Consider the following 22,972-nt stretch of genomic DNA (forward strand, 5'->3'; position numbering starts at 1 on the left):
TAGAAGAAGAAGAGAAGGGTGCCAAGGACTGAGCCCTGAGGTACCCTGACAGTGAGAGGAAGAGAAGATGAAGTGGAGCCAGCAAACAGAACACTGAAGGAGCCGTCAGAAAGATAGCAAGAGAACCAGGAGAGAGCAGTGTCCTTAATGCCTAGTGACTGGAGCCTAGAGAGTAGGAGAGGGTGGTCAACAGTGTTGAAAGCTGCAGAAAGGTCAAGAAGAATGAGCAGAGAGTGGTCACCGTTACATTTTGCTGTCAGAAGGTCGTTGGTCACCTTGATGAGTGCAGTTTCTGTCATATGTAGGGGGCCGAAACCGGACTGTGAAGGGTCTAGGAGGGAATGAGTGGAGAGGGAACGGGTAAGGCGGGAGTAGATCAGATGCTCCAAGTGTTTAGAGATGAAGGGGAGATTGGAGACTGGTCTGTAGTTATTTGTGCAGGATGGGTCACGGGCGGGTTTCTTTAGTAATAGAGTATGAGAGTGTTTGAAGGAGGAGGGGAAAATGCCAGAGGAGAGGGAGAGATTAAAGATTGAAGTAAGGTGAGTTGTGACGACTGGAGAGAGAGACTGGAGGAGATGAGCAGGAATGGGGTCGGTAGTGCATGTAGTCGGATGAGAGGAGCTTGGAGACTTCTGTGATGGGTTCGATTGTGGAGAGTGAGTCAGGGGAAATGCAGGGAGAGATGGGAGTCACTGCACTTGATGGCTGGGAGCGGATTTCCTGATAGATATTATCTATTTTCTCTATAAAGTGGGAGGCCAGGTCATCAGTACAAATGTCTGTGATAGGGGCTTGTGCTTTTGGCCTGAGGAGGGAGTGAAAGGTGTCAAAGTTTCTTGGGGTTGTTGGATAGTGAGGAGATCAGAGTGGTGAAGTAGGTCTGTTTGGCGAGGTGAATGGCAGAATGATAAGTTCTTAACATAAATTTGAAGTGTATGAAGTCTTCTGGTGTGTGTTTTCCTCCGTAAACGTTAAGCACACCTAGAGAAATTGGGTTTGTGAGCCAGGGCTGTTTTACGCTGTGTTTGGAGGTTCTGAGGGTGAGGGGCGCTACTTAGTCCAGGGTGCTTCTGAGAGTGTCATTGTAGTGGTGTACAGCCAGATCAGCACAGGAAACAGAGGAGATTGGGGACAGGGATGAGTGTAGGGAGTCTGAAAGTGTATGAGGGTTAATAGCTTGTAGATTTCTGGCTGAATGGTAGGTAGGAGTGTGCTGGGGCGGGGGAGGAATTGTGAGTGAAGGAGAGAATGCTGTGGTCAGAGAGGGGAAGCGGTGAGTTATCTAGGTAGGAGATTGAGCAGAGCCGGACAAAGAGCAGGTCAAGAGTGTTGCTGTCTTTGTGTGTTTCGGAGGTTGAGAGCTGTGAGAGGCCTAGAGAAGTGGATAGTGATAGAAGTTGGGATGCAGATGTGGAAGTAGGGCTGTTAATTGCGATGTTGAAGTCTCCCAGGATAAGGGTTGGTAATTGTGAGGACATGAATTTGGCCATATCTATGAACTGTTCCAATATCTTTGTCTATCCCTCTCACATAATGTCTTGTCACTTGTCTTATCGACTGTCTTCTTTCTCTTTGTACTGTATTGTGTATATGTATGTGATTCTTCAGAATTTGAATTAGTCTTTTCCTGATGAATGGACCTGCGTAGTCTCAAAAGCTTGCAATTTGTTACCATCTTTTCAGTTAGCCATTAAAAGGTATCAACCACTGAGGACTCTCACGTCTAAATATTTTTCTATCTATTTCCTAACACGGTACAAAAATATATATCTTTCCTGTAGCAAAGTGAAGAAATTGGCTATTGCTACCAGAACTCCCAAAAATTGATTCCATCTTGAAGAAACATGCTGGAAAAGGGGCAATTGTGAATCAAGCCACTCGGTGGGGCAGCACCTATTTAATGATTGAGCGATTTGCTTGAGCTGAAAGCCTTCCTTGTAGATATGGCCAACCTCAGGTAACACTACATGAAGGTCAATGGACACAGGTGGCTGAATTGAAGGAATTGCTTCATCTCCCTTTTATAGTGACTAAAAAGTTACAAGCTGAGGATTTAACTCCTGGCATTTTTATAAAAGCGTGGAAGAACTTGTTGTTTTGCCTGTCTCAAAGAGGAGGATTAATCGCAGATGGCATTGCTGCTTCAATAAATCGGAGAGAGACACTGCTATTAGAAAATAAAATTCTTCTGGCAGCTGTTTATGTGGACCCGAGTGATTATATATTGTTGGATGATCAACAGCTTACTAAAGGAAAAGAAGGTCTGATTGAGTTAGTAGTTAGGATGCGTGGGCTACAGGCCAAGAGCAAGAGGACTCTGGTCCTGCCAGTGCTGCTGCTTCCGTTTCTTCATCCTCCTCAGATGAGGAGTTTGATTTCAAAAAGTATCTGGACGACATGGAGCAGGCAAAGCGTTGCTGCAGGGAAAAAGATTCCATTCCCATAGAAAACAAATTGACAATATTTCAGCAATGTTTTTCACTTGCTCTCAATGAGGTAGAAGAGTTCAATCGTTCATCAAAACTGACTGTGCACGAGGCAATTCCTTTGTACCCTGAAATTGTTAGAGCTGTTGCTCATGTGGTTACTGTTTTGCCACCAACCCAAGTTAGTGTAGAAAGGTTGTTCTCTAGCCTTAAAATAATTAGGTCAAATTTGAGGTCATCTATAAAGGAGTATCTGATGGAGGCAATACTATTTCTCAGAACAAATTCATAGACGCCACAAATTCTATTCAGTGCGTTATTGTTGAAAACTTTTTTTTTTTCACACTTCCTGCATAGTGTATAATAAATTGTAACTACGAAAAAGTTTTTTGTTCTAAAGTTGTATTCCAATAAGTATATTTTATGTACTATCTAAATGGCTTGATTTTTGTATCATAATAATGATTAAAAGCCTGATGTTACCATTTTACCACAGTAAATTTGTCTCAAACGGTGACTACATTGCTTACATAGAAAGATTCATTTTCTATAATGAAACAACTGTAATAAATCACAGATAGAGCAAAAAGAAACCTTGACAGATCAAGGAAGCGGAGTTACGGGGACTCAAAAAGAAGAAGAAGAAAAAAAAAAAAGATCCATCTATGGCTACGTTCAGATTAGCGTTTCCCGAAACTGCGTCGGGCGACGCACGCGTCATGCGCCTCTATGTTTAACATGGGGGACGCATGCGTTTTTCTTGTTGCGTTTTCCGACACGTGCGTCGTTTTTGACGCTAGCGTCGGACGCAAGAAAATGCAACAAGTTGCATTTTTCTTGCGTCCGATTTTCGTCAAAAAACGACGCACGCGTCGCAAAACGCAGCATTTTTGCGTGCGTCGTGCGTTGCGTCGCCGACGCAGCGGCGCGCAACGCTAATCTGAACGTAGCCTATATCAGCTTCCTGGACACCTTGGGTAGTGTTACTATTACTAAGATGTCTTTACTTGTACTTCATTCATTCTTTCAGTACTTATGATATTGTCATTGTCGGCGCTGGAATTGTAGGACTTGCATCTGCTCGGCAGCTCATCCTGAGCCATCCGAATCTTCGATTTGCCATTTTGGAAAAAGAGAATGAGATTGGTGAGTTCAGTAATGGTTAGTAATGAGTATGGGCAGCTTTAGATCCAAACTTTCCTTGTAAGATTTTACAGCACGGTGGCTCAGTGGTTAGCACTGTTGATTTGCAACGCAGGGGTCCTGGATTCATATCCCACCAAGGACAACATCTGTAAGGAGTTTGCATGTTCTCCCCGTGTCTCTGTAAACTCTTGTTTCTTCACACACTCCAAAGCCATACTGATAGATCACTGTCCCCATTGGGGCTCACAGTTTCTGTACAGTGCTGTGGAGCATGTTGGTGCTACTGTATATTTGTAAAGCATAATAAGAATGTGTCTTTTATCTTCCAGCTTCCCATCAGAGTGGCCATAACAGCGGTGTGATTCACAGTGGAATATATTACACTCCAGGATCTCTGAAGGCCAGGCTGTGTGTGCGAGGGGCTTCCCTTCTCTATGGATACTGTGACCTTAAAAGAATCCCGTACAAGCAGTGTGGCAAGGTATATGATGGGGCGTAGAGTAGCTGATTTATGGAGTATCCTTGTGTCTGTAGTGAAAGAGCGTTCTGGTTTTTGCAGCTCATAGTAGCCATACGGCACCAGGAGATCCCCAGATTACAGGCTTTGTACGAGAGAGGGCTGCAGAACAGTGTGCCGGGGCTTCGAATCATCGATGCTAAAGGAATCCGAGAGAAAGAGCCCTACTGCAAGGTGAGCTGTGGGATCAATAATGCTCCTTGCATCTGGTTGGGAAATCCACAACGCTGTGGCAGATTCGTCACTCAGCGAACACCAGCAGCACCCACTGGATCCCCTTGACTTACAGTGGAGTTTATCAGGGTTCCAGCTTGCTGCACTTTTCTTCCTCTGCCACCCCTCCTTTTATTTAGCCTCCAACTCAGACCCTATAACCTTTAAAAATAGTACCTTTACGCTCAACTACGTACTTTCATTTCCAATGAAATAACAATTCAGAGTAAATTTTCTAAAAACTATGCATTGTTCCTCCTGGAAATGTATGAATAACATGCTAACTGGGAGCTGCTTATACTACATACAGTACAGACCAAAAGTTTGGACACACCTTCTCATTTAAAGATTTTTCTGTATTTTCATGACTATGAAAATGGTACATTCACAAAAAAGTGTGAAGCAACTTAAATTATGTCTTATATTCTAGGTTCTTCAAAGTAGCCACCTTTTGCTTTGATGACTGCTTTGCACACTCTTGGCATTCTCTTGATAAGCTTCAAGAGGTAGTCTTGTTGGCCCTTTTGCCTTCACTCTGTGGTCCAGCTCACCTCAAACCATCTCGATTGGGTTCAGGTCTGGTGACTGTGGAGGCCAGGTTATCTGGTGTAGCACCCCATCACTCTACTTCTTGGTCAAATTGCCCTTACACAGCCTGGAGGTGTGTTTGGGGTCATTGTCCTGTTGAAAAATAAATGATGGTCCAACTAAACGCAAACCGGATGGAATAGCATGCCGCTGCAAGATGCTGTGGTAGACATGCTGGTTCAGTATGCCTTCAATTTTGAATAAATCCCCAACAGTGTCACCAGCAAAGCACCCCCACACCATCACACCTCCTCCTCCATGCTTCACGGTGGGAACCAGGCATGTAGAGTCCATCCGTTCACCTTTTCTGCGTCGCACAAACACACGGTGGTTGGAACCAAAGATCTCAAATTTGGACTCATCAGACCAAAGAACAGATTTCCACTGGTCTAATGTCCATTCCTTGTGTTCTTTAGCCCAAACAAGTCTCTTCTGCTTGTTGCCTGTCCTTAGCAGTGGTTTCCTAGCAGCTATTTTACCATGGAAGCCTGCTGCACAAAGTCTCCTCTTAACAGTTGTTGTAGAGATGTGTCTGCTGCTAGAACTCTGTGTGGCATTTACCTGGTCTCTAATCTGAGCTGCTGTTAACCTGCAATTTCTGAGGCTGGTGTCTTGGATAAACTTATCCTCAGAAGCAGAGGTGACTCTTTCCTGGAGCGGTCCCTCATGTGAGCCAGTTTCTTTGTAGCGCTTGATGGTTTTTGCCACTACGCTTGGACACTTTCAAAGTTTTCCCAATTTTTTGGACTGACTGACCTTCATTTCTTAAAGTAATGATGGCCACTCATTTTTCTTTACTTAGCTGCTTTTTTCTTGCCATATTACACATTCTAACAGTCTATTCAGTAGGACTATCAGCTGTGTATCCACCAGACATCTGCACAACACAACTGATGGTCCCAACCCCATTTATAAGGCAAGAAATCCCACTTATTAAACCTGACGGCACATCTGTGAATTGAAAACCATTCCCTGTGACTACCTCTTGAAGCTCATCAAGAGAATGCCAAGAGTGTGCAAAGCAGTCATCAAAGCAAAAGGTGGCTACTTTGAAGAGCCTAGAATATAAGACATAATTTCAGTTGTTTCACACTTTTTTGTTAAGTATATGATTCCACATGTGTTAAATCGTAGTTTTGATGCCTTCAGTGTGAATGTACAATTTTCATAGTCATGAAAATACAGAAAAATCTTTAAATGAGGTGTTTCTCAACTTTCGGTCTGTACCCATCGATGCTTGTTAGTCAGTACTGATAGTGTTATCAGACTCCATAGGGACAAAACCTGCTAACAATGGGAATAGTGATGGCCAGTTGACAAATAAGTTCAAAGATTTCCAGAAAGAATAAAAGAGGAACTGTACAATGTAGATTTCTAATAAAAATGCTCTAGAATTGTTATTCATGGAAAATACAAGTATCTATATATATATAATTGTCTAAGGGTTTTTCCGTCTTTCTGTCTGTCTGTCTGTCCAGGAAATCCCACGTCTCTGATTGGTCGAGGCCGCCAGGCCTTGACCAATCAGAGACGGGCACAGCGACGATGATGTCATAATGGTTGCCATGGCGACGATGTCATAAAGGTTGCCTCGACCAATCAGCGACGGGCACAGTCTGCCACGAATTCTGGAATCATCATTGTCCATATACTACGGGGACATGCATATTCTAGAATACCCGATGCGTTAGAATCGGGCCACAATCTAGTTTCTTATAACAGACAAGTCAGGAGAGCAGATAGGTTATCTAATAATCTAGCAGCAGGATGAGACGCCAATCTCAGGGATACATTATTTTCCTTTATTTATGGATCTGTATTTGGATTTATGGATTTGGATTTATGGATTCTGTATTTATCTCAATGAGAATAACTGTTTAACTCCATATCAGCATGGGTTTATGAGAAATCGCTCCTGTCAAACCAATCTAATCAGTTTTTATGAAGAGGTAAGCTATAGGCTGGACCACGGTGATTCATTGGACGTGGTATATCTCGATTTTTCCAAAGCGTTTGATACCGTGCCGCACAAGAGGTTGGTACACAAAATGAGAATGCTTGGTCTGGGGGAAAATGTGTGTAAATGGGTTAGTAATTGGCTTAGTGATAGAAAGCAGAGGGTGGTTATAAATGGTATAGTCTCTAACTGGGTCGCTGTGACCAGTGGGGTACCGCAGGGGTCAGTATTGGGACCTGTTCTCTTCAACATATTCATTAATGATCTGGTAGAAGGTTTACACAGTAAAATATCGATATTTGCAGATGATACAAAACTATGTAAAGCAGTTAATACAAGAGAAGATAGTATTCTGCTACAGATGGATCTGGATAAGTTGGAAACTTGGGCTGAAAGGTGGCAGATGAGGTTTAACAATGATAAATGTAAGGTTATACACATGGGAAGAAGGAATCAATATCACCATTACACACTGAATGGGAAACCACTGGGTAAATCTGACAGGGAGAAGGACTTGGGGATCCTAGTTAATGATAAACTTACCTGGAGCAGCCAGTGCCAGGCAGCAGCTGCCAAGGCAAACGGGATCATGGGGTGCATTAAAAGAGGTCTGGATACACATGATGAGAGCATTATACTGCCTCTGTACAAATCCCTAGTTAGACCGCACATGGAGTACTGTGTCCAGTTTTGGTCACCGGTGCTCAGGAAGGATATAATGGAACTAGAGAGAGTACAGAGGAGGGCAACAAAATTAATAAAGGGGATGGGAGAACTACAATACCCAGATAGATTAGCGAAATTAGGATTATTTAGTCTAGAAAAAAGACGACTGAGGGGCGATCTAATAACCATGTATAAGTATATAAGGGGACAATACAAATATCTCGCTGAGGATCTGTTTATACCAAGGAAGGTGACGGGCACAAGGGGGCATTCTTTGCGTCTGGAGGAGAGAAGGTTTTTCCACCAACATAGAAGAGGATTCTTTACTGTTAGGGCGGTGAGAATCTGGAATTGCTTGCCTGAGGAGGTGGTGATGGCGAACTCAGTCGAGGGGTTCAAGAGAGGCCTGGATGTCTTCCTGGAGCAGAACAATATTGTATCATACAATTATTAGGTTCTGTAGAAGGACGTAGATCTGGGGATTTATTATGATGGAATATAGGCTGAACTGGATGGACAAATGTCTTTTTTCGGCCTTACTATCTATGTATGTTACTATGTTACTATGTATAAATTGGATCTGCAGTCAGATTTCACAATGTAAACTGCACACATTTTAAAATAGTTTTTGTAGACCTGATGAGTTATTTGTGCTTACTTTGAAAATCCGTGCAAGAATGACCCTGATATGCAGATCATTTTGTGTGTGTGTGTGTGTGTATATATATATATATATATATATATATATATATATATATATATATATATATATATATATACATACATACATACATACATACATACATACATACATACATACATACATACATACATACATACATACATATATACATATACATACATATATACATATATATATATATATATATATATATATATATATATATATATATATATATATATATATATATATGTTTCCCTTACTTCGGGTCTTGGGGGACACTCGCTTTGCACGGGAATAACGCATACAGGCAAGATTTTTCCACAAATTAAGTCCGTTCCGGTTTATTAAAGCATCATAAACTGCACCGTAAGCCAGGTTACACACAGTCTGTTACTTTAACACGTGTGACTTTACAAAACATTCGGTAGTCACGTCTTTTCTCTCCATTACATTACATGCATCATTGGAACATATTAAACCCAGACAGTCTGTTCCAATGGCAGATACGTCTCTGCCGTATATTACAGGTTTTGTCCCATACCAGGGATTACCTCAGGAGCTTCGGCTCTACACACTGACTCCTGCCAGTGTTAGTTCACAGAGAAACTGCCTCACTGGGATCACTGTCCTTGTGACCAGGGCACCTCGGATAGTCCAGACCCACAGTAGGAACTGTAGCTTCCCCAAATACAGAAACCGTCTTAAGCTCTGGAGATGCAGCCTTTCCATGTGCTTCCAGTAAGTCCTATCACAGGCACTTCCAACACACAGGCCATCAGTCCATGATCTTACCAAGTGCTTACAGGACTCCAGTCCATCCGCGGACAATCCAACACTCTGACCATTCCAGGACTCGCACTCTTACCAGGTGCTTGCAGGACTCACGGTCTCAGTGCTTCCAGGACTCCAGCTCATACCAGGACAATCCAACACTGACCGTTCATCAGGTCCACGGCCTCAGGTGCTTGCAGGACTTCTCCAATACAAGGAGACTCCAACACCGACCATACAGGACCTTGCACATGGACCAAACGGATCCATACACAGGAACCACACAGGAACATGTGACCCACACCCTGGTCACATTACATACCTGTAACCACTCCCCTGGGTGGGAGTGTGGGTGTGTGTGGCTAGTTTGACCCTCCCATCTCTCATAACTTGCCCTGCCAATCTTCCATTAGAACCACACAGTTACTTGTGGGAATACAAGTCCCAGAACACCAACCAAACTTCAGACTGACAGCGCAGAGTGTCGTCCTCTGCAACACACACACCGGCCATTTACACTCCTCCCGGACGTCGTCTCATCACACTTATGCCTCCACGCGCATCTTGAAGGGCACGCACAGCGTCCCCTGGCTGTAAAGTGGGTCACTGCACCACTATATATATATATATATATATATATATATATATATATATATATTATATATGCACTGCTCAAAAAAATAAAGGGAACACTTAACAGAATATAACTCCAAGTAAATCAAACTTCTGTGAAATGAAACTGTCCACTTAGGAAGCAACACTGTTTGACAATCAATTTCACATGCTGTTGTGCAAATGGAATAGACAACAGATGGAAATTATTGGCATTTATCAAGACACACTCAATAGAGGAGTGGTTCTGCAGGTGGGGACCACAGACCACATCTCGGTACCAATGCTTTCTGGCTGATGTCTTTGTCACTTTTGAATGTTGGTTGTGCTTTCACACTCGTGGTAGCATGAGACGAACTCTAAAACCCACACAAGTGGATCAGGTAGTGCTGCTCATCCAGGATGGCTCATCAACGTGAGCTGTGGCGAGAAGGTTTGCTGTGCCTGTCAGCGTAGTGTCCGGAGGCTGAAGGCGCTACCAGGAGACAGGCCAGTACACCAGGAGATGTGGATGGGGCCGTAGGAGGGCAACAACCCAGCAGCAGGACCACTACCTCAGCCTTTGTGCAAGGAGGAACAGGAGGAGCACTGCCAGAGCCCTGCCAAATGACCTCCAGCAGGCCACAAATGTGCATGGGTCTGCACAAACGGTTAGAAACCCGACTTCATGAGGATTGTCTGAGTGCCCAACGTCCACAGATGGGGGTTGTGCTCACAGCCCAACACCGTGCAGGACACTTGGGATTTGCCACAGAACACCAAGATTGGCAAATTCACCACTGACTCCCTGTGCTCTTCAAGATGAAAGCAGGTTCACACTGAGAACATGTGACTGATGTGATAGAGTCTGGAGATGCCGTGGAGAGCAATCTGCTGCCTGCAACATCCTTCAGCATGACTTGTTGGGCAGTGTGTTATGATCTGGTGGTTTAGGAGCAACATGGAACGAGCTCTGAAGGAAGTGGTATCTGTACTGACCGCAGTCCCTAAGCTCAACACAACGCTAGAAGTAGCCGTGGGATGCTCCTAACACTCCCTAGGCACCTCGTCACAGCCTGAGAACTAAATACCCCTAAAGATAGAAACAGGAAAACTATCTTGCCTCAGAGAAAATCCCCAATGGATAGATAGCCCCCCACAAGTAATGACTGTGAGTGGAGAGGGAAAAGACATACACAGAATGAAACTAGGATGAGCATAGGAGGCCAGTCTAGCTAGATAGATAGGACAGGATGGAATACTGTGCGGTCAGTATAAAACACTACAAAAACTCCACACAGGGTTTACAAAAATCTCCGCACCTGACTAAAGGTGTGGAGGGTAAATCTGCTTCCCAGAGCTTCCAGCATCACAGAATTAATTCATACTGACAAGCTGGACAAACATAGAAAGCACAGAACGGATAAGTCCACAACCTGTGGACAGAAAAGAGCAAGCAAGGACTTAGCTTTGCTGAACTGGTCAGGATAACAGGGAAATCCAAAGAGATGTGAATCCAACCAGGAACCATTTACAAGTGGCACAAGCTGAAGGAAAGAGCCAGGCTAAATAGCCGAGCAGAAAAGACAATCAGTGGAAGCAGCTGCTGACAGCTAAATCCAAGGAGCAGCCATTCCACTTAAAACCACAGGAGGGAGCCCAAGAGCAGAACTCACAAAAGTGCCACTTACAACCACCGGAGGGAGCCCAAGAGCGGACTTCACAACAGCAGTGGGTCATTAATGGTGTGGGGTGGCATTTCTTTGGAGGGCCGCACAGCCCTCCATGTGCTCGCCAGAGGCAGGCTGAATGCCGTTAGGTGCCGAGATGAGATCCTCAGACCCCTTGTGAGACCATATGCTGGTGCGGTGGCCCTGGGTTCCTCCTAATGCAGGACAATGCCAGACCTCATGTGGCTGGACTGTGTCAGCAGTTCTTGCATGATGAAGGCATTGAAGCTATGGACTGGCCCGCCCGGTTTCCAGACCTGAATCTGATTGAACACATCTGGGACATCATGTGTCGCACCATCCACCAACGTCTCGTTGCACCACATAATGTCCAGGATTTGGCAGATTCTTTAGTCCAGGTCTGGGAGGAAATCCCTCAGGAGACCATCCACCACCTCATCAGGAGCCTTCCCAAGCGTTGTAGGGAGGTCATACAGGCATGTGGAGGCCACACACACTGCTGAGCATCATTTCCTTGTCTTGAGGCATTTCCACTGAAGTTGGATCAGCCTGTAACTTCATTTTCCACTTTGATTTTGAGCATCATTCCAACTCCAGACCTCCGTGGGATATTAGTTGTGATTTATGTTGATCGTTTTTAGGTTTTATTGTTCTCAACACATTCCACTATGTAATGAATTCAGATTTACAACTGGAATATTTCATTTAGTGATATGTGGGATGTGGTTTGTTAGTGTTACCTTTTATTTTTCTGAGAAAATATATACCGCACAGACCAAAAGTTTGGATAAGCCTTCTCATTTAAAGATTTTTCTATATTTTCATGACTATGAACATTGTACATTCACACAGTAGGCATCAAAACTATAAATTAACACATGTGGAATTATATACTTAACAAAAAAGTGTGAAACAACTGAAAACGTCTTATATTCTAGGTTCTTCAAAATAGCCATTTTTTGCTTTGATGACTGCTTTGCACACTCTTGGCATTCTCTTTATGAGCTTCAAGAGGTAGTCACCGGGAATGGTTTTCACTTCACAGGTGTGCCCTGTCAGGTTTAATAAGTGGGATTTCTTGCCTTATAAATGGGGTTGGAACCATCAGTTGTGTTGTGCAGAAGTACTTTAAGAAATGAAGGTCAGTCAGTCCAAAAAATTGTGAAAACTTTGAAAGTGTCCCCTAGTGCAGTGGCAAAACCATCAAGCGCTACAAAGAAACTGGCTCACATGAGGGACCGCTCCAGGAAAGGACGACCAAGAGTCACCTCTGCTTCTGAGGATAAGTTTATCCGAGTCACCAGCCTCAGAAATCGCAGGTTAACAGCAGCTCAGATTAGAGACCAGGTCAATGCCACACAGAGTTCTAGCAGCAAACACATCTCTACAACAACTGGAGCCTTTGTGCAGCAGGCCTTCATGGTAAAATAGCTGCTAGGAAACCACTGCTAAGGACAGGCAACAAGCAGAAGAGACTTGTTTGGACTAAAGAACACAAGGAATGGACATTAGACCAGTGGAAATCTGTGCTTTGGTCTGATGAGTCCAAATTTGAGATCTTTGGTTCCAACCACCGTGTCTTTGTGCGACGCAGAAAAGGTGAACGGATGGACTCTACATGCCTGGTTCCCACCGTGAAGGATGGAGGAGGAGGTGTGATGGTGTGGGGGTGCTTTGCTGGTGACACTGTTGGGGATTTATTCAAAATTGAAGGCATACTGAACCAGCATGGCTACCACAGCATCTTGCAGCGGCATGCTATTCCATGTGTTTAGTTGGACCATCATTTATTTTTCAACAGGACAATGTCCCCAAACACACCTCCAGGCTGTGTAAGGGTTATTTGACCAAGAAGGAGAGTGATGGGGTGCTACGCCAGATGATCTGGCCTCCACAGTCATTATACCTGAACCCAATTGAGATGGTTTGGGTTGAGCTGAACCGCAGAGTGAAGGCAAAAGGGCCGACAAGTGCTAAGCATCTTTGGGAACTCCTTCAAGATTGTTGGAAGACCATTCCCGGTGACTACCTCTTGAAGCTCATCATGAGAATGCCAAGAGTGTGCAAAGCAGTCATCAAAGCAAAAGGTGGCTACTTTGAAGAACCTAGAATATAAGACATATTTTCAGTTGTTTCCCACTTTTTTGTTAAGTTATATGTTATATATATGTTATATGTTAATTCATCGTTTTGATGCCTTCAGTGTGAATGTATCATTTTCATAGTATAATATAATAATATATATAATGTGTGTGTGTGTATATATATATATAATTAGTGATGCAGTTACAGGTAGGGGTTCTGCTTGGTCTCCTCAGAATACGCACAGAGGCTTATTGAGGCCATGGGAATGCATGGCAGTTGCAGGCATATCTATAATGGTGAAACAACATCCGGCATGATTGTAAATGGCTTATATGTGTCGCAGAGGGAGTCTGCGCTGTAAACCTGAAGTAATGTTGTTCTGGGACCTGCAGTCCCGCAAGTATTTGTGTAGCTTTAAAGGGAGGCTTACAGAGTTAGTCGGAGAGCTGGGCGGGTCTGACTAACCACACACACCTGCCTCCTGTGGAAGTGGTTACAGATATGTGACTGAGGGCTGGTCACATGGGGAGAGAGTGTATGGACCTGATTGGTCCGTGTGTAAAGTCCTGGAAGGCCTATGTGTTGGAGGTGTTAACTTCCTGAAGAGCACGTGCTGAGGCTTTGCACCTCATGGCCTGTGTGTTGGACGGTTCCAAGTGGGGACGGACGTGCTGAACCGCAAACAGAGAGGCCATGCTTGCAGAGTCTGTAATGGCACTTTGTTTGGGGGGAGCTATCGCCCCTATGAGGATCTGGACTGTCGGGAGTGCACTGGTCACAGGTACGGTGATCCCAGTTTGGCAGCTTTCCGAGGAGAGGGGACTGACAGAAGGTCAGCGTGTGGAGCATGAGCTCCAGGAAGGTAACCCAGAGTTGGGGGACTGTGTGTACTGACGAGACTCAGTTAACGAACTGTGCTGTCACCCATGGTAACTAGACGGTAATCTGTTTCGTCTTTCATTATCTGCCTGTGTGTCTTGGTTTTCCCTCCCACAAGAAGTGATTGACAGCTTTTAGCCCCTTAGCGACCGCCGATACGCCTTTTAACGGCGGCCGCTAAGGGTACTTAAACCACAGCGCCGTTAATTAACGGCGCTGTGGAAAAAGTGTATAGCGCCCCCCACAGGCCGATTTTCTCCGGGGTCTCGGCTGCCGAGGGTAGCCGAGACCCCAGAGAACATGATTCGGGGGTTTTTTAACCCTCCCCGCATTTGCGATCGCCGGTAATTAACCGTTTACCGGCGATCGCAAAAAAAAAAAGCGATCTCTTTTTAATTTCTCTGTCCTCCGATGTGATCGCACATCGGAGGACAGAGAAAAGGGGTCCCAGGTGGCCCCCCAATACTCACCTAGCTCCCCCGATGCTCCTCGTGTCTCCCGGTGGGCGCCGCCATCTTCAAAATGGCGGGCGCATGCGCAGTGCGCCCGCCGGCCGGCACCGGGAGAATCTTTGGGGTCTCGGCTGCCTGGGGTAGCCGAGACCCCAAAGAGCATGATCGGGGGTCGGTTTTAGCGACCCCTGTTTTGCGATCGCCGGTAATTAACTGTTTACCGGCGACCGCAAAAAAAAAAAAAAAAGTAAAGTGTAATTCTCTGTCCTCTGATGTGATCGCACATCAGAGGACAGAGAAATAGAGGGATTCGGGGACCCTAGCATACTCACCTAGGTCCCTGGATCCTCTTGCTGCTCCTCCTGGCCGCCGGCAGAAGAACATGGCGGACGCATGCCCAGTGCACCCGCCATCTGTCTCCATCTGCCGGCCGGCAGGAGAACAGCGGTTAGGGCTAAAATTAGGGTTAGGGGTAGGGTTAGGGGTAGGGTTAGGGGTAGGGTTAGGGGTAGGGTTAGGGCTAGGGTTGGGGTAGGGTTAGGGTAGGGGTAGGGTTAGGGCTAGGGTTAGGTTAGGGGTAGGGTTAGGTTAGGGGTAGGGTTACGGCTAGGGTTAGGTTAGGGGTAGGGTTAGGTTAGGGGTAGGGTTAGGTTAGGGGTAGGGTTGGGGCTAAATTTAGGGTTAGGGTTGGGGCTAAATTTAGGGTTAGGGTTGGGGCTAAATTTAGGGTTAGGCTTCTTTCACACTTACGTCGGTACGGGGCCGTCGCAATGCGTCGGCCCGACATACCGACGCACGTTGTGAAAATTGTGCACAACGTGGGCAGCAGCTGTAGTTTTTCAACGCATCCGCTGCCCAATCCATGTCCTGGGGAGGAGGGGGCGGAGTTATGGCCACGCATGCGCGGTCAGAAATGGCGGATGCGACGTACAAAAAAACGTTTCATTGAACGTTTTTTTTGTGCCGACGCTCCGCCAAAACACAACTGATCCAGTGCACGACGGACGCGACGTGTGGCCATCCGTCACGATCCGTCGGCAATACTATGGGCAAAAAACGCATCCTGCGGGCACATTTGCAGGATCCGTTTCTTGTCCAAAACGACGGATTGCGACGGAATGCCAAACAACGCAAGTGTGAAAGTAGCCTTAGGGCTAGGGTTAGGGTTGGGGCTAAAGTTAGGTCTAGGGTTGGGGCTAAAGTTAGGGTTAGAGCTGGGATTAGGTTTAGGGTTTGGATTAGGGTTGGTATTAGGGTTAGGGTTGGCATTAGGGTTACGCTTGGGATTAGGGTTAGGTTTGGGATTAGGGTTAAGGTTAGGGTTGTGATTAGGGGTGTATTGGGATTAGGGTTAGGGTTGAGATTAGGATTAGGGGTGTGTTGGATTTAGGGTTTTGATTAGGGTTATGGTTAGGGTTGACATTAGGGTTGTTTTGGGGTAAGGGTTGTGATTATGGTTAGGATTAGGATTATGGATCAGGTTGGGATTAGGGTTAGGGGTTGGAGCTAGAATTGGGGGGTTTCCACTGTTTAGGTACATCAGGGGGTCTCCAAACACGACAGCCAATTTTGCGCTCAAAAAGTCAAATGGTGCTCCCTCCCTTCTGAGCTCTGCCGTGCGCCCAAACAGTGGGTTACCCCCACATATGGGGCATCAGCGTACTCGGGATAAATTGGACAACAACTATTGCAGTCCAATTTCTCTTGTTACCCTTGTGAAAATAAAAACTTGGGGGCTACAAAATCTTTTTTGTGAAAAAAAAAATATTTTTTATTTTCACGACTCTGCATTCTAAACTTCTGTGAAGCACTTGGTCATTCAAAGTTCTCACCACACATCTAGATAAGTTCCTTGGGGGGTCTAGTTTCCAAAATGGGGTCACTTGTGGAGGGTTTCTACTGGTTAGGTACATCAGGGGCTCTGCAAATGCAACATAATACCCGCAGACCATTCTATCAAAGTCTGCATTCCAAAACGGCGCTCCTTCCTTCCGAGCTCTGCCGTGCGCCCAAACAGTGGTTTACCCCCACATATGGGGTACCAGCATACTCAAGACAAATTGGACAACAACTTTTGGGGTCCAATTTCTCTTGTTACCCTTGTAAAAATAAAAACTTGGGGGCTACAATATCTTTTTTGTGGAAAAAAATATATTTTTTATTTTCACGGCTCTGCATTATAAACTTCTGTGAAGCACTTGGGCATTCAAGGTTCTCACCACACATCTAGATAAGTTCCATGGGGGGTCTAGTTTCCAAAATGGGGTCACTTGTGGGGGATTTCTACTGTTTAGGCACATCAGGGGCTCTCCAAACGCGACATGGCGTCCGATCTCAATTCCAGCCAATTCTACATTGAAAAAGTAAAACGGCACTCCTTCTCTTCCAAGCTCTGCGGTGCGCCCTAACAGTGGTTTACCCCCACATATTGGGTATCAGCGTACTCAGGAGAAATTGCACAACAACTTTTGTGGTCTAATTTCTCCTGTTACCCTTGTGAAAATAAAAATTTGTGGGCAAAAAGATCATTTTTGTAGAAAAAATGCAATTTTTTTTTTTCACGGCTCTACGTTATAAACTTCTGTGAAGCACATGGGGGTTCAAAGTGCTCGCCACACATCTAGATAAGTTCCTTAAGGGGTCTAGTTTCCAAAATGGTGTCACTTGTGGGGGGTTTCCACTGTTTAGGCACATCAGGGGCTCTCTAAACTCCATTCCAGCCAATTCTGCATTGAAAAAGTCAAACGGCGCTCCTTCACTTCTAAGTTCTGCGGTGCGCCCTAACAGTGGTTTACCCCCACATATGGGGTATTGGCGTATTCAGGAGAAATTGCATAACAAAATTTATGGTTACATTTCTGTTTTTACACTTGTGAAAATAAAAAAAATGGTTCTGAATTAAGATGTTTGCAAAAAAAAGTTAAATGTTCATTTTTTCCTTCCACATTGTTTCAGTTCCTGTGAAGCACGTAAAGGGTTAATAAACTTCTTGAATGTGGTTTTGAGAACCTTGAGGGGTGTAGTTTTTAGAATGGTGTCACACTTCATTATTTTCTATCATATAGACCCCTCAAAATGACTTCAAATGTGATGTGGTCCCTAAAAAAAAATGGTGTTGTAAAAATGAGAAATTGCTGGTCAACTTTTAACCCTTATAACTCCCTAACAAAAAAAAATTTTGTTTCCAAAATTGTGCTGATGTAAAGTAGACATGTGGGAAATGTTATTTATTAACTATTTTTCGTGACATATCTCTCTGATTTAAGGGCATAAAAATACAAAGTTTGAAAATTGCAAAATTTTAAAAATTTTCGCCATATTTCCGTTTTTTTCATAAATAATCGCAAGTAATATCGAAGAAATGTTACCACTAACATGAAGTACAATATGTCACGAAAAAACATTCTCAGAATCAGCGGGATCCGTTGAAGCGTTCCAGAGTTATAACCTCATAAAGTGACAGTGGTCAGAATTGCAAAAATTGGCTCGGTCATTAAGTACCAAATTGGCTCTGTCACTAAGGGGTTAGTTTGTCTGCGGGATGGTTGTGTGCCTCACTCTTTACATTGCAGGGTGTAATGGCGCTGGACTCTCCATACACAGGAATCGTAGATTACCGGCAGGTAGCTCGGTCTTACACTGATGATTTCTGTGATGCCGGAGGAAGCATCCTAACGGGATATGAAGTGTCTGATGTGAGAATGATGAATGAGAGCTCGACAGGATCAGAGCAGGGTGAGTGAGCACTGAACCACCCAGTGTCCTGTATTGCCAGCATATTGTCCTCTGCATTTCGGCCACAAGTTCCTGACCAACAGCAATTTGGGTCTTGAGATCTGCGGTCTGGCTGAACTTGCCACTGATCACTACGCTCATCGATATGTGCCGCCATCAGCTCTCGAGTAAGGTAATCTGCCGAGTGCAACACCTGGGGCTAACCATGGGCCGAACATGTCCCATAATCCTGGGGACAGAGCCATGTAAGGATACATTTCCCAGACATAAATAAAAGAATATCATTATTCACATCCATAACACTGATCTCCTGCTTCTCTAGATCTGGAATATCCAGTCGTGATCAGGAACACACAGGTAATGTACCTCTCATTTCACTCACGGCTGCACCTGGATTTTTATGTTGTAAACATCTGTTGTTTTTTTTTTTTTTTTAATAACCTTAGGGTTCCACAAAGATCACTTTCAAATGGGTTATTAAAAACATAGTGTCCATTAATTGCTCATTGTTAAAGGATACAGGCAATAATTTTTGCAATCTGGTTTCATTACAAAATTTTGCACTGCTTGTATTTTACAGGCTCTTTATCTCCCTGCCCATTGCTGGATGCAGAAAGAATCTCAGAAAACTCATCAGTGAGCTCATTTTCTAACTTGTATCTGTTTTTTTTTTTCTGAGCTCCTCTCAGCTGAATTTTGACTACATCAAAGTTCAACAAAAGTTGAGATGATAAATCAGCACAAAGGAGTTCAGAAAAAGATGGATAAGACTTACAAACTCAGGCCGGAGTCACACTAGAGAGGAATACGGGCGAATGCTAAGTGAGAAAAAAAATCGCATAGCACTCGGCCCAACGTTAATCTATGGGGCAGCTCCCACCACCGTATTTTCTTTATTTTTTATCTTGGCCGTATTATACTTTCGAGTGAAATCGCAGCATGCTGTGATTTGCACCATATATCGACCAAGGCTCGCCAATACAAGTCTATGGGTGTGAGAAAAACTCGCACACCACACGGACCATCATTGTGACTTGTGAGAAATACATAGATGCATACATATAGTATAGGTGTGTGTGTGTGTGTATATATGTGTGTATATATATATATATATATATATATATATATATATATATATATATACACACATATATACATACAGTGCCTACAAGTAGTATTCAACCCCCTGCAGATTTAGCAGGTTTACACATTTGGAATTAACTTGGCATTGTGACATTTGGACTGTAGATCAGCCTGGAAGTGTGAAATGCACTGCAGCAAAAAAGAATATTATTTCTTTGTTTATTTTTTTTTTTAAATTGTGAAAAGTCTTTTCAGAGGGTCATTTATTATTCAACCCCTCAACCCACCAGAATTCTGTTTGGTTCCCCTAATGTATTAAGAAGTAGTTCAGGCACAAAGAACAATGAGCTTCACATGTTTGGATTAATTATCTCTTTTTCCAGCCTTTTCTGACTATTTAAGACCCTCCCCAAACTTGTGAACAGCACTCATACATGGTCAACATGGGAAAGACAAAGGAGCATTCCAAGGCCATCAGAGACAAGATCGTGGAGGGTCACAAGGCTGGCAAGGGGTACAAAACCCTTTCCAAGGAGTTGGGCCTACCTGTCTCCACTGTTGGGAGCATCATCCGGAAGTGGAAGGCTTATGGAACTACTGTTATCCTTCCACGGCCTGGACAGCCTTTGAAAGTTTCCTCCCGTGCCGAGGCCAGGCTTGTCCGAAGAGTCAAGGCTAACCCAAGGACAACAAGGAAGGAGCTCCGGGAAGATCTCATGGCAGTGGGGACATTGGTTTCAGTCAATACCATAAGTAACGTACTCCACCGCAATGGTCTCCGTTCCAGACGAGCCCGTAAGGTTCCTTTACTTTCAAAGCGTCATGTCAAGGCTCGTCTACAGTTTGCTCATGATCACTTGGAGGACTCTGAGACTGACTGGTTCAAGGTTCTCTGGTCTGATGAGACCAAGATCGAGATCTTTGGTGCCAACCACACACGTGACGTTTGGAGACTGGGTGGCACTGCATACGACCCCAAGAATACCATCCCTACAGTCAAGCATGGTGGTGGCAGCATCATGCTGTGGGGCTGTTTCTCAGCCAAGGGGCCTGGCCATCTGGTCCGCATCCATGGGAAGATGGATAGCACGGCCTACCTGGAAATTTTGGCCAAGAACCTCCGCTCCTCCATCAAGGATCTTAAGATGGGTCATCATTTCATCTTCCAACAAGACAACGACCCAAAGCACACAGCCAAGAAAACCAAGGCCTGGTTCAAGAGGCAAAAAATCAAGGTGTTGCAGTGGCCTAGTCAGTCTCCTGACCTTAACCCAATTGAAAACTTGTGGAAGGAGCTCAAGATTAAAGTCCACATGAGACACCCAAAGAACCTAGATAACTTGGAGAAGATCTGCATGGAGGAGTGGGCCAAGATAACTCCAGAGACCTGTGCCGGCCTGATCAGGTCTTATAAAAGACGATTATTAGCTGTAATTACAAACAAAGGTTATTCCACAAAATATTAAACCTAGGGGTTGAATAATAATTGACCCACACTTTTATGTTTAAAATTTATAAAAATTTAACTGAGCAACAAAACTTTTTGGTTTGTAAGATTTATGCATCTGTTAATAAATCCTGCTCTTGTTTGAAGTTTGAAGGCTCTAACGTATTTGCATCTTATTAAACCTGCTAAATCTGCAGGGGGTTGAATACTACTTGTAGGCACTGTATATAATATTATTTTTATTTGTTATAGCACCATTTATTCCATGGCGCTTTACATGTGAGGAGGGGTATTCATAATAAAAACAAGTAAAATGATCTTAAACAATACAATTCACAACTGGTACAGGAGGAGAGAGGACCCTGCCCGCGAAGGCTCACAATCTACAAGGGATGGGTGAGGATACAATAAGAGAGGGTAGAGCTGGTCGTGCAGCGGTTTGGTCGATCGGTGATTACTGCAGGTTGTAGGCTTGTCGGAATAGGTGGGTCTTCAGGTCTTTTTGAAGGTTTCGATGGTAGGCGAGAGTCTGATATGTTGTGGTAGAGAGTTCCAGAGTAGAGGGATGCATGGGAGAAATCTTGTATGCGATTGTGGGAAGAGGAGGTGAGTGGAGTAGAGAAGGAGATCTTGTAAAAATCGGAGGTTGCGTGCAGGTAAGTACCGGGAGATGAGGTCACAGATGTATGGAGAAGACAGGTTGTGGATGCTTTGTATGTCATGGTTGGGGTTTTGTACTGGAGTCTCTGGGCAATGGGGAGCCAGTGAAGGGATTGACAGAGGGGAGAGGCCGGGGAATAGCGGGGGGACAGGTGGATTAGTCGGGCAGCAGAGTTTAGAATAGATTGGAGGGGTGCAAGAGTGTTCGAGGGGAGGCCGCAAAGCAGGAGGTTGCAGTAGTCAAGGCGAGAGATGATGAGGGCATGGACTTGGGTTTTTGCAGATTCTTGGTTTAGGAATGTATGGATCTGTGAAATATTTTTGAGTTGAATGCGGCAGTAAGTGGAAAGGTCTTGGATATATGGTTTGAAGGAGAGATCATTGTCAAGGATTACCCCGAGACAGCGAGCTTGTGGGACTGGGGAGAGTGGGCAGCCGTTTACTATAATGGATTGGTCCATTGGGGTGGGGGTGGGGGGTCGCGTGAGATGGGGGAAAGATGATGAATTCTATTTTGTCTTTATTAAGTTTTAAAAATCTAGTGGTGAAGAAGGATGAAATAGCGGACAGACATTGAGGGATTCGTAGGGAGGTGATATCTGGTCCAGAGATGTAGATCTGTGTGTCATCAGCATAGAAATGATACTAAAAGCCATGAGATTCTATGAGCTGTCTCAGGCCAAAGGTGTAAATGGAGAAGAGCAGGGGCCCTAGGACTGAACCTTGCAGGACTCCGACAGATGGGGGGCGAGGTATATTGTAAAGTTTTTGGCAAAGCCAGCTCACCGCTTTGAAGAAACAGGAATACATCCACCTGTGGTTACAGTTCGCATGGAAAATGGTATGGGATAAAGTTTTTGTAAAGGAAAACTTTTTGTTTCTCCAGCGATCAGTCCCATGGTAGAGTAAAATATACCTTTTATTTATCCATGAAAAAACTCCAGATTTCTTCAATAATGGTATTGCATATATTCAATCCCTTATGGAGGACATGTTTCGACACATGTGTCTTCCTCCAGGTCCAAATGAGTACTGAATCAAGACAGCATATATAGTATAAGGAAGGGGGAAAAAACAAAAAAACAACCATGTGTGTTACTGGGTGTCACCCTTTGTAAAAAACCAACAGGTGTGTATAGGGAGTTCCAATAAATTAAATTTAACCCAGTTAACCCCATAACCAACAGTAACTCCTTGTGGTATTGATCCTTTCTCAAGGATTTCAACAACATGAAAAAAACGAATGAATAAAATCCACATTAAATAAAAATTAAAATCAACCATATCTATAGGATACAAAAAAATCATTTTAAATATTCAGATATTCACAGCACAAAAAAATGGTTAGTAGTGGAATTATTTCATACTAGATAAATT

The 22,972-nt window shown here is 44.2% G+C and overlaps 1 protein-coding gene across 2 annotated transcripts in view; it reads left to right on the top strand.

The window, feature by feature from the left end:
- L2HGDH (L-2-hydroxyglutarate dehydrogenase) overlaps positions 1-22,972 on the top strand; it is a 56,684-nt gene that overhangs the window by 22,346 nt on the left and 11,366 nt on the right. Inside the window, exons 2-6 of one of the 2 annotated variants that reach the window (XM_069735314.1) lie at positions 3,460-3,575; positions 3,905-4,056; positions 4,135-4,266; positions 18,243-18,405; positions 18,728-18,762. In XM_069735314.1, the coding sequence (XP_069591415.1) occupies positions 3,460-3,575; positions 3,905-4,056; positions 4,135-4,266; positions 18,243-18,405; positions 18,728-18,762 (598 nt within the window). The remainder of the gene's footprint in view (positions 1-3,459; positions 3,576-3,904; positions 4,057-4,134; positions 4,267-18,242; positions 18,406-18,727; positions 18,763-22,972) is intronic. The other variant, XM_069735319.1, reaches the window with a different exon arrangement.

The sequence above is a fragment of the Ranitomeya imitator genome, chromosome 1 (genome assembly GCF_032444005.1).
Source record: "Ranitomeya imitator isolate aRanImi1 chromosome 1, aRanImi1.pri, whole genome shotgun sequence".
Taxonomy (NCBI): Eukaryota; Metazoa; Chordata; class Amphibia; order Anura; family Dendrobatidae; genus Ranitomeya; species Ranitomeya imitator.